At 31.2% G+C, this 13,148-nt stretch overlaps 1 protein-coding gene across 5 annotated transcripts in view; it reads left to right on the top strand.

Moving 5' to 3' along the window:
* LOC144850801 (uncharacterized) overlaps window positions 1-13,148 on the top strand; it is a 162,783-nt gene that overhangs the window by 37,928 nt on the left and 111,707 nt on the right. The window contains exon 1 of one of the 5 annotated variants that reach the window (XM_078708249.1): window positions 3,607-4,003. The exons of the other annotated variants lie outside the window; for them this stretch is intronic. Within the exon in view, the coding sequence (XP_078564375.1) occupies window positions 3,941-4,003 (63 nt within the window). The 5' untranslated portion in view covers window positions 3,607-3,940. Of the gene's footprint in view, window positions 1-3,606; window positions 4,004-13,148 lie in introns of those variants that run through there. 5 annotated transcript variants of the gene reach the window in all.

The raw sequence follows: 13,148 nt of genomic DNA, 5'->3' as shown, positions 1-13,148 counted from the left end.
ATAAAGATGCAAAGTGATTATTTTGTACTAAAATTAGATAGCGTTATTTGTATAGACCCAAACAACTTTGCTAGAAATCCAATTGAATTCTGTTTAAATGTAGGATTATGTCGACATGGAACTTGACACAACTCAACTCTGTGCTCCGACAACTGACCTCAACTGAATATATTGATATAAACGCAGTTGTGTTGTGTTGAGTTGAACGTGTTCTAGTTTTCCTTAACTTAAAGGAGCCAAACGCAAAAATAATTAAATCGCATCATGACGCGGTAGGTGACCGTGACTATACCGATCAGTGAGATGTAGACATAGTACTCGCATACTTGTTCCTTTTTAGTTCACCGTTCTGTTGCTTGGAAGTTGACAAAGCGCTTTTGCCGAAGTACTGTAGTTCGTTGAATTTACAGTTGTTCCAGGTCAACATTAGCTTAGCTTCAAAAGTTCTTGTGACCCTGCCGCCTTTTTAATCAATAATGTTTCTTTTGTCAGTGCATGTGGCATTGTTTATTTATAGCTATTTATATTTCAGAACTAACAAATTGTACATTTTGTAAAAAGTACAAATACAATTGGTTTAATGCGAAATGTTCAAAATGCTCAATAATGCAAATTTACATAAGAATAATAGTGTTTTCACATCATAAGATGAAAAATGAAAATGTTATTTTTGCAATATTTAGATCAAGTGTAAGGTTAATTTCTTAATCATGGTGACCTGTATATTTATTATAGTGAAGAGCCTAATGTTCCAAATATTAAATTATGTGAGCATTTTTTTGTTATCACAATATTAATTAGATCTTCATTACTTTTGATATATAACATACTGAAAAATTAATTTGTTTTGCCGTCTCAAATTTTTATTGTTACCAGGTTGTTTAAACAGGTTGTTTAAATTGTTTTGCAGCGCGCTAGGCCTGAATATTAGATCACTATACAGAATAAAACATTAATTCTTATACTTTCATTTAAGATTTATTTTTGCACTTTAGATAAAAAAAAATTATCTATCGTATATCCACAAACTTCTACAAAACATTTTTCCTAGAATTTTATCAACTTTTGACAGATACACCACAATTAGAACTATTTTAATATCATACGTATTAAATTTGCTGTCCGTCTGTATTTATATACTTAATTTTTTTAATTAATACAATAACACTTTAATTTCAAAATGTTAAAGCAATATAAAGGTTCTGTACAGTACGTGATAGGTCATCCTAGAATCAGAATAGCGCCACCATTGTTGAATTTATAAGATGTTTTGTTCAATATTTAACTGGTGTATTAAAGAAAGCATATAAGATATTATCACACAACTCAGTTTGTATTTTATGAGGTGTTGCTGAAAAAATGTTCAATACATGACTCCCTATTCCACATTATTATCAAGGACAGGCATATATTGATGAACCATCAACAATGCTTTTTGTATCTTAGTTACAGTATTTTGTCACGTTTAAACACATTCTGTGCTCCTTAATGTCATAATCATTTTTCTAAATTTTGTTGTCTAAACCAATTATTTACAGAACCAATATTTTCTAATTGAAATTTTGTTTCAATATGCTATACAACTGGGAGGATATGATGTTTTTTATCTTTTTTTTAGTATTGACAAATTTGTATTTTGATAACCTGCCTCATTTGTTGGCACACATTTTTTAATAGGAACAATTCAGCACATTGATATCCACAGGCTCAGACAATTTCAGTTTCAAAAGGTTAAAGTTTTTAGTTTGGTCACTGATTTTATCCATTTTCAAACATGAACAATCAAGTTATAACTGAAGAATTTCTTTTATAATATTAAAAAATGGTCGTTCATTATAAAATGTTTCTATCAATTTATTCATATTTTATTTTAAAGCAAAGGCGCCATAACCGTAGCAATATAATCGGCACGTTGTACAATCTTCCTTAGAAAAATTTAGGATCCAGGTCCAGTCTATACAGTATTTAATTTATAATGCCCTTTAAAGCTCTGGTTTCCGCTTAGATGGAACAATGTCAATGCAATGTATATGCACAATGCATCTTCGATAATTGTCTATACAACGCTCGTCTCACCTGTATTTGCCACTTTGTGAGTTTTGAGCAAGTATGTGTACAGTATACTGTAGGTCCGTGTGTGAAAAGTTTGGTCCATTCTCTCTGAATGTTTGCCATCCATGTTGTAATCGGTCTTCCTTTTGATCTTTCCCTGAGCTTCTTTAATTTTTGACACGGATCATATGACCATATTGTGTCATCAGCCTTTTCTTTATTTCCTTGCTCCACTCATTCTCACTTTCCCCTCCCCTTCCCCTGTTTATTTTGTACATTTGTTATTTTCTCTGGCAACCTGAAACATGTAGCTACCTAGTATCTCTTTAGTTAGGAATTTTTGTTGGAAATAACAGTAATGCAAAATAAATGTTGCACTAGAGTTCTTATAACAATGTCACTCTGACTTTGTTTCCTAGTTCATAAATAAAAAGTAGGTTATTACAGTGTAACTCATTTTCTAGCCACCCCTCGTTTGTTATATTGTCATGCTTCCTTCATATTGAAAAATTACACTGTTTAGCAGGTGATAATTTGCTCGCCTCTGTCTTTGTGAGCTTCGATCAGTAAAACATGATATGTGACAAGTATGATTGATTTGGTTACTAGATGCAGTATTTTACCCTATATTATCGCAATCATAAAGATGTTCCTGTATAGGTGTTATACATCTTGTCTTGATCTTATCGATCAATCATTTAGTCAACAATACTGCAGTTTTGTATCACCTTCTAACCTTACTCCATTAAAAAAGTCATGACATAGTTATGAATACATTGTATTTATTAAGAAAAAAGTGACAATATTTTTTGCTTTATTTTAAAATACAAAATTCAGTATAACTATCTTGGTTTCACCAACATAATAGAAGTTACAGATATAAATTGACAAAGAATGTATATATTTCATAACCATTACCAAATAAATATACACACACAAGTATAAAGAATTAATATCTAAAGTTTAATAAGGAAAAAAGGTCATTGACCTAAAACAAACATCAAATAGTTCATCAGATTAAAGTTGAAACCATTTTTGTAATAATTGCAGGTTTCTTAATTGAAATTAATAATTTAATGAAGTTATATTAATTTATTCTTATTATTAAATGTAAAATTATGTGTGGGTTTTAAATAAACAACATAATGTAAACTTAAACATTTAATTAAGATATTTATTAATTATATGTATTAAATGACTTTTGACCAAAGAAAATTACTGAAAAACCAAACCAAACCAAAATGCAATTGTTAAAAATTTAGCAAGATAAAAAATGAAAGTTGAAAATAAACATGGAATTTAACATTTATATTTATTTATTTATTTAAAAATCTTACATTTATCTCGTTCAAATTATTTGAAGTGTTTCATGTGTTAATTATTAACTGATGTTTCAATGCTATAGTTGTTTAATCATCGCGAACAGTCATTGTTCTCTCAACGACTTCCTTCCCTTTTTAAATAATTGATCGGTCCAACATTGACCTCTTGAAATCTGTAGTAGAATCTGGCCTGTGGCATGACCTGCCCACTTATTTACAGTCCCAGCATGTATGAAACAGGTAGTGAAGCTGCTCACAAGCAGTGTACCTTAGCAGTGGCTGTTGACTTGCGTCAGGTCTGCACAGGTCAGGCTCATTTACATGCTTACTTGTAATATTGTCGTGGAGTTTCAGCTGATAAAAGCTACTAGGCTGTTGACATTGGCTGTACAACTGCATGCCAACGAACAGCTAATACTTATACTGGAGAACATACCATACATTGGGACTTTACTTTTATCGTCTACAAAATAATACCGAGATATACGAGTTTAGCGGTTGATAGAGGACTATATGGCTTTTGCCTTTTTTAACCTTGATTTGTTGTAATGTCACTATAGTAAACAATGGGTAATGCACACATACATTCTGTTATACAGGAAAATTATAATCGAGACTTACAGAAAAAGGTAAGAATTTTGCTTATTAAAACCAATAAATTTCCACTGTTTGTTTTAATTATAGTAAACAATATGTTGTTTGTGTTTCTTGTCCTTGAGTTTCATATTGTTCAATGTGGATAATGATAAAAACATTAAAAATCAGTTAACACAATATGTTATGTTATGTTTCTATGATTGATTTTAGAATTATAGGTATGTATGTTTATTTTGATTAACCCCGAAATAGTTATTATTTTGTCCTTGAAAATTAATAATATTTACAGTATGATAGAATACTGTATGGTTTTATGGATTATAAAATGATAAGAAAAAAGTTATTTAAAAAAAATAATAAAAGTCTAGCATTTAATTATGATTAATATATTTAGCTTTGCAAATCTAGAAGGTTATATATTGTATAGCATAATCGATAAAGATGATGATCATAATGTGGGTCAGATTGGTGTAAAATGTGGTCATTCATAATTTGTTGCTTCACCAATGATTGGCAAAACATTAGATTTTATTTATTTTTTTTAATTTTAAGCAAAGGGAGGATTATGTGGTAGACTTTGCCAATAATCCAGAAAGGTTATATTATATGTAAATCGGCTAAAAGGATGAGTTGTGATTATAATGTGGGTCAGATTGGTGTAAAATGTGGTCATTTAAGATTAATGCAAACTTTGATGTTTTTCATTCATAATCTCTTCAGATGTAGTTAGATTTGTTGTAATACTTTTGAGTCACATAGTTAATTTGTTCAGTGTCCTATTTGTTATCATTTTATTATGTGACCTCGTCCGACTAATTGAAAGCTTACTTGATCAGTAGTCTAGTGGTTACATTTTACAATTCATTTTCTAATTTGATAATTATGTTATATATAGTAACATTCTAATGTACAACTTACTATACACTTTATACAAGTAATACTGATTATAATTTAATATATCCACACTCATCTATTAATTTCGTTATAAGTTTTAGCCGTTTTTAGCCTGGGCTTTTGCAACCTACCAGACCTGTGTCACTACAACTACTGCAATGTAAGAGTGAATTCTCCTTTCTGTTGATCCAACAAATCAAAAAGTGTGAAAATCGAAAAGTGAAAAAACCTTATGTAAGGGCGTGTGGCACAGTGTGTTGGATGTTCGACTACTGATCGTGAGATCGAGGTTCAAATCCAACTCTCCCCGCATTGCTTGTATATCCTTAGGCAAGATACTTTACTTACGTTGCCTCTCTCCACCCAGGTGTATAAATGGGAACCCGGTTAGATCAAGACACAACTTTGCGCTGATTACTACCTGCATTATGGGAGTATGTTTCCATACATGAAAAAATGACTGGGGTAATAATGTTCAGTGCTTAGAGGTTTCACAACATTAGGCACTATATAAATCCAGGATATTATTATTATTAAATACAAAGTATTGTATTTGCGTTTCGCAATGATCCAAATGAAATTTCAAGAATTAATTGTTGCTTTATAATTCATGAAGTATCCACCCTGCTATAAAACAGTCTATATTCTTTCTGAGTATTTAGCTAGGGTTTAATAATTACTTCATCCAAGCTTGTATACCAACCTATATTCTCTAATAAAATTCTCTATACTCAACAAAACAAGCGATTCGATGAAAAGCAATGTGAGGAACCATTTAAAATTAAAATAATAAGTTTATTTATAATGAAATAATGTCATTTACTGTGCCTCAGCATCTGGAAAAGAGTCTCAACAATACAACAACATTTTATGTATAAATATAGAAATAAAATATTTTGTTTAAATAGTGATTTTTTTGCTGGAAATTTTTTATCAATCCAGACGATTGGTTACAAATATGAATTTGCTTTTTAATGAATTGTGACAACATAAATTTAGTGAAATTGTCTATTGTCAATACAAGATGTGTTAGCTTTGAAACCTAGGGTATTGGTTGTATAATCTAAATTCGTAATGTCAAGGATTTTATTAATTTAAATATTGTGGTAATATTATGGAGGTATATACCTCCATGGTAGTACAGAGTATGTTTATATTTCTATATACTTGCCTTCAGGCAGACAGCATAAGAATGTCATGCAATGCTAGCTTGCAGCCCTTTTGTCCTCAGTTTCAGGTCAAGGCTTTTAGAAAGTTTCTTGACCTTTCCATCTTATATTACATCCCATATTTGACCTCCAATACAAAAGTTCATTGATTAAGATCTTTGACATTTTCATTTTCATAGACTTGAAACAAATTTATTAATCAACATTACACTGTTTGTATTTATATTCATTACTGTATGATAAAAGTATGTTATTACAATAAGAAATGTTATGAGCGTTAAATATTGATTACTTTGCACTTTTCAACTCCCCAGGGTTCAAGAAATCTTAATGTTTATAATTCTTAGAAAATAAAATAGTAAAAATATTATTTGATGATGTCATTATCATATATTTAGCATTTTAGATTTTGAATCTTTATTTGTATTATTTCAAGATTTTTGACATTAAAGCATGTTCAAACTTACACATGTTTTTAAAATAATGAATTAATTAAATTGGTGACCTACAGTACCCACCAAAATTTAGAGATACAGTTTACGAAGCGTGTGCGGCGATATCCTTAATCTCACGATGGTTCTGAAATCATATGTACATCCCTATTTATACGTTGTTAAAATATGGTCCTCGGTCAAGTTGTCCTTTAACAGCTGTATTGTACTATACAGGTTTGATTAGGTTCACGCTATGTTTACTATACTAGCTTGACACTGGTACATGTTTACTAGCTAGACACTAGTACACGTTGACACTACTGTAGTACATGTTGACACTAGTACACGTTGACACTACAGTAGTACTTTAACTATTGTACTACTACTACACAGGTTTGATTAGGTTCACGCTATGTTTACTGTACTAGCTTGACACTAGTACACGTCGACACTACTGTAGTACATGTTGACACTAGTACACGTTGACACTACAGTAGTACTTTAACTATTGTACTACTACTATACAGGTTTGATTAGGTTCACGCTATGTTTACTATACTAGCTTGACACTGGTACATGTTTACTAGCTTGACACTAGTACACGTCGACACTACTGTAGTACATGTTGACACTAGTACACGTTGACACTACTGTAGTACTTTAACTATTGTACTACTACTATACAGGTTTGATTAGGTTCACGCTATGTTTACTATACTAGCTTGACACTGGTACATGTTTACTAGCTTGACACTAGTACACGTTGACACTACTGTAGTACTTTAACTATTGTACTACTACTACACAGGTTTGATTAGGTTCACGCTATGTTTACTATACTAGCTTGACACTGGTACATGTTTATTAGCTAGTAGTACACGTTGACACTACTGTAGTACTTTAACTACTGTACTACACAGGTTTGATTAAGTTAACACCAAAGTGCAGGTTGACTAGGTTGACATTGGGACATGTTTACTAGCTTGACACTACACTTAACACTACTGTACTGTAGTATACTACTATCCAGGATGATTACTGTGTAGGTTTATACCAAAGTGCAGGTTATCAAGGTTGACACTGGTTCAGTTACTACTGTAGCTTGACACAGTACAGGTTTACTAGCTTGACACAGTACAGGTTTACTAGCTTGACACTAGTACTGGCCTACACAATGGCTCTATAGTACTTCCTATAGACTAGGTTTCATGGTTGACACAAAAGTGTAGGTTGACTAGGTTGACAAGTGTAGTACAGGTTGAATACAGTGTACAGTAGGCTGAAGAAACATTCACAGAAATAGTTATTTACAGTATAATATACTGTAAATAACTATTTATATATTATATAAAAGTATAACTCAATCAATGTAAAACTTCCTTATTAATAGCTATCCTATATCTGGCCTTTGTTAAAATGTTGTTGTCTTCTGTATGTAAATAATACATTACATTTAATGAATAGTAATTGTATTGTTGAATGATATGAAAAGAAATTGAAGCATTTCAATAAAAATATTGGAAAATTGAAAATATATTAATTAATAACGGACATATCTTTGTACTCAGTAAAACTAAAAGGTGAATTATATTGTTAATGGTCGTTCCAATATTATTATTTTTTTAAGTTTAATGCTCATCATATTGAAATAGGAAATAAAAGTACCTTATTGCATCATTTGGGCCAGCAACATTTTCCTAAAAAAGTGCATATTGATATTATGAATAATAATTTGTTTTAGGCAATGCATGTTAAAGTTGTGACCTAGATCCTAGGTTATGCTCGGTATAGTTACTGTATTTAATTCTACTATAGATATATTTTTAATACAATATAAAATATTTTTTATTTAAATCTTTAGCAATAGCATGTTTAGTATCATTTAAAATGATTTTATATCCATATGATAATGATGATAAATATGATACATACAACTCAATATATTCCTGTAGTTTGATCCTATTATTTATAATTGCCTTCTCCTACTTGATTTCAGATCTTTTACAAATTACAGAATTTCCATTGTGAATTCTGAAATATAACACTTCTAAAAGAACAAATGTTAACACATGTGAAATAGCATTACTTTGTACACTTTGTTTTGTAATGATTGAAGAAAATTATATTTTAAGTTTCTATGAAAGAAGCCAATTGCAGTCCTCCGTGTTAGGTAATGACATTTAGTAGTGTAACGGAGAGGTCCGGGGCATTTTAGCATTTTCAACATATTTTAATGCCCTTTTTCCTCCGAGTCCTGCTTAGGAGGGCCTCATTAGCTCTAGACCCTCACGCCACTGATGACTTTCTGCGTATATAAGAGCACATAGCAAAACTAGTGTTACATAATGAATGGAAAAACCCAAATGTATAGTGCATGAGGTGTGATAAACTCCTTTCACACATGAAACTGTAAATTTACCAAAATATACCTTCTCAACGACTTTTTTTATCACAATATTGCCACATGGTGTGAATATGACTAGAGTGACCTAAATTGACATAAAATAAACCATTAACATCAAAATCACCCCAAATGTCTGGTCTGTTTACTGGTGGTTCTTGTAAAAACACAATTTATTGATATTTAAATTTTGATAAATGCATGCTTTTCTTTTATAGGAGTATGTACTAATAGTATCATATGAGTTAGCAGGAATGTTATTTTATTCAATGCATATTTATGAATATCATACTTTATAACCTTTTGATAGAAACCATTTATTTCTTTCATTAATCCTACTATAATTTCTCAGAAAACAGCGAGATCGTTGAATGAATCCTGTTGAACTCTCATCTTTTTTAACATTTTAAACCTAAAATTAAAATTTCTATGAAAAGGGCAAGAGTGCAAGTAGCTTATTAGTGGCAATAGGATCTAAATTTAGAAGTTTTAGCTTTATTGTGGGAGCCACTACAAAGGCTGTACCGTGTCTGCCCTGTATAATGCTGAGTACACTTCTGTAAAAAGTAAACAAAAGGTATCCACTATAATAAAGTTCATTAGGTTCAAAATATTCACAATATTTTTTCAGTATGAATCTGACAGATTTTGTTTTCTTTATTTATAAAAGAAATATGATTTTTATTAGTTTGGTCAACACAGGCTCATAGAAGCAATAAAATATGCAAACTCTACCATTTTCGAAAACTGCATAAGCATTCATTATAAACAAAATGCCACTTTTATTTAAAAATTTAATGTTTAAATGTTAACGAATACACATGGTTTGTGATGTTTAAATACTATCTTTTATTCATCATCTAAAAGAAACAGTTAGGTTCTATTCTAGTTATGGTAAAGTTTATATTTTTAAATCAGAAAGATCTTAAATAGACTTCCACTACTTTCGTTTTGTCATTCCATATTAGTTCAAGGAATCAAAATTATATTAATAAACTCAAATTTAAGGTCAAGGACTTTGATCAACTGTTAAGTCTGTCATGGAAAGATCTTTCCCTTTTAATACCCTACTACTGTTCATTTCAAATTATATACTTTTGTACAGCACAAGAAGAACACATGAACACTCAAACTTTCTTTCCACAAGGATGTTAAAATGTAAGGATGTTATTCCAACTCAAACAAAGCAACCAATCACAAGCAATGGATTACCTAAACTGTCTCTTTTGATTTGTTAAATTAAATGCATTGTGCGTATATCCTTGCTGTGGATGGATACAGTAGTGGAAACCAAGAAGTTTGGAAATTCACCAGAAATAATTTTTTTTTTAAACACTTACAATTTTGAGAAAGTCCTAATCAACAAACTACCATGTCTATGTTAAATACATTTTATTTGGGAATGTTGCAAATTCAGAAAAAGGAAAAAAAATCAGTAAAAATGTATGCAAACATTAATTGAATACCAAAGCATGTATTGGTATCCTATTTTAGATTTTTTATAATTTATTACTACATTAAGAAATCTGTTTACAGTATCTGTATCTCTCTTAAAAACTCAAAGCTTGTATTTGATACACAAAAGAACTCTGTTGTTGAAAGTTCATAACCTCGGACTCATTATGTCAATATTTAGGACAATTTACCATGATTTATTTGATAAAATGTAATACATTGTGAATTTTATAACCTATATAAATGAGGTCAACTAATATTAATTTAGAGGCTTTAGGCACCTTTTAGTATTCTTTTCTCCATAGTTCACATGCCACATACAGCCTTTAGTAGTATCAAGGGTTATATTTAATAACATTAATGAATTTTCTTAATAGAAAGAAGGAAATCTTATTTAAATTGGTTAGGTGGATATAATTCAATAGAGGGCAGTGTTCCCACGTATACCGCAATTTCATAATTAGCAATGCATGTAAAACTTTAAAATCATGCTATTTCTTTATAATAAGAAATAAACAATGGAAAAACATTTTATAGACTCATGTTTTTGGAAAAGCATTTTCCTTGTTAAATTCTTAAATCTAGTATTGCAATCCTCAAAGTTGGTAAGTTTTTTTTTTGCGTGACCAAGCAAATTAATCATCAATTTGGGGTTGCAAAACGGGAAGTGATAACCACTTTACTGTGAAACATTATATAGGAAATCCCCCTTTATCAAGGTTTTATTAATACTGTAAAAAGGTTTTTAGTGTTTTAAGAAGTGCTGTTAAAGTACTATCAAAAACCTTGTTGATTGGGAAAATCTCAAATCTCCCAATTAAAATGAGTAAATATTTATTTTCGTCATCAAGCTTAACTGGAAACTGAGTACATTCAGATTAGCCCCTCAACTGGCCCACGGCAGACAGCAGTGCAGCGCCTACCCCGATAAAATCAATTAAAGTCTCCCATACTATAGACGACACAAACCAAAACAATAATTGTTACAACAAAATCAGTTTTATGACTTATAAATATCACTCATTTAGTTTTACCTCCTTGCTAATGAGAATAAGCAGATGTTGATTGATGTTAAAACACCTGTCATTTTATTCAAATTTTAATTTGTTGGTTCTTATCTTAAGGAACTTTACTATTATTCAACAGGTGTACTAACCAAAATAGTTGACCATTCTTCATATTTTGCGACTAGATATTGGGGTTGTAAAAAAAGACAGTTGATCATTCTCAAGATTCTGATTTTGTACTGTATTTTCGGAATAGCTGATGGTGTGTGTATCTACTCCGGTGAAATATGATAGTTGCCCATTCTGGAGATATCTCAAGATTTCTGATTGTAGTTGTTAAAATGATAGCTGATGGTGTGGGCACTACAAATTATGATACTTGATCATTCTGGAGCTGTCTCAAGATTTCTGATATTGTAGTTGTTAAATAAAATGATAGCTGATGGTGTGGACATCTACAAATTATGATAGTTGACCATTCTGGAGATGTCTCAAGATTTCTGATATTGTAGTTGTTAAAATGATAGCTGATGGTGTGGACATCTACAAATTATGATAGTTGACCATTCTGGAGATGTCTCAAGATTTCTGATATTGTAGTTGTTAAAATGATAGCTGATGGTGTGGACATCTACAAATTATGATAGTTTGCACATTCTGGAGATGTCTCAAGATTTCTGATATAGTTGTTAAAATGATAGCTGATGGTGTGGGCATCTACACATTATGATAGTTCTGGAGATGTCCCAGGATTTCTGATATAGTTGTCAGAATGGTAGCTGATTGTGTGCACACTACTCTGAAGATTAAGATAGTTTACTATTCTGGAGATGTCTCAAGAGTCATAGCTGATCTTGTTGAAAATTGAGATTTGGACCATTTTTACAACTCATATTTTTAGTAGCTTCCTATTATTTTTCAGTAGCTACTCTTACTATTATTTTTCAGTAGCTATATACTCTGTATATACTTATAGACCATACACATAGGGCCTGTTTCTGCTGCAACTGCTCAAAATACGGTATAAATATACGGTATAATACCGGTTATACCGTATTTTTTAGTACCCCGTTTCTGCTAACAATACTTCTTGGGTGGTCGTGTTAAATTTCATCCTTTTTACCCAAATTGCCATTCATTTATTTGGTCGATAATTAAAGGTCGCAATAAAGGAAGGCTAGCCCTGTAATACAGATGTTGTGAGAGCACAGAAAACATCGTAATGGGGACAAGTAATTCGTACCCTCCCCGAGTTATTGTCTTTTGCAATGTTGTACTGCTTTCGCAGGCTCTTCGGCTTTGAGTTAACTTGCTTCTATTCCGTACTCTTGCTTTATTTTTTTAGAAATGTCTTTATAAATGTGGTTGTCCCTTTTATTACCTTTTAGTTGGCCGGACATTTAGCTTCCCCTCCCCCTCCTTCCCCACACCCTCCTTCCCCACACCGATTTATATAGTAAATATTGTGACGTCTTCGCTCCACATTTTCGCCGAATATATCTATACACGTGTGTAAAACAGCTGACAGCGACAGAAAATAAAAACATGATGTTGACCTCATGTCGTAGGTCAAAAAAAATACGGTATTTTTTATTGGCAGCAGAAAAGGGTACAAAAAATACGGTATAAATTTGTAAATACCGTATTTTATCCACAAATTTTGTGGAGAAAATACGGTATACAAAATACGGTATTTTTTTTATGAGCGCAGTTTCTGCTGCCAAAAAAATACGGTATAAATACGGTATTCAAAAAATACCGTATAAAATACGGTATTTTCTTGGCAGCAGAAACAGGGCCATAGACCACAGGGCAAG

The sequence above is a fragment of the Antedon bifida genome, chromosome 8 (genome assembly GCF_963402885.1).
Source record: "Antedon bifida chromosome 8, ecAntBifi1.1, whole genome shotgun sequence".
In the NCBI taxonomy this organism is placed as follows: domain Eukaryota; kingdom Metazoa; phylum Echinodermata; class Crinoidea; order Comatulida; family Antedonidae; genus Antedon; species Antedon bifida.
Note: the sequence above shows the minus strand (reverse complement) of the source record. Positions and strands in the feature narration are given on the sequence as shown.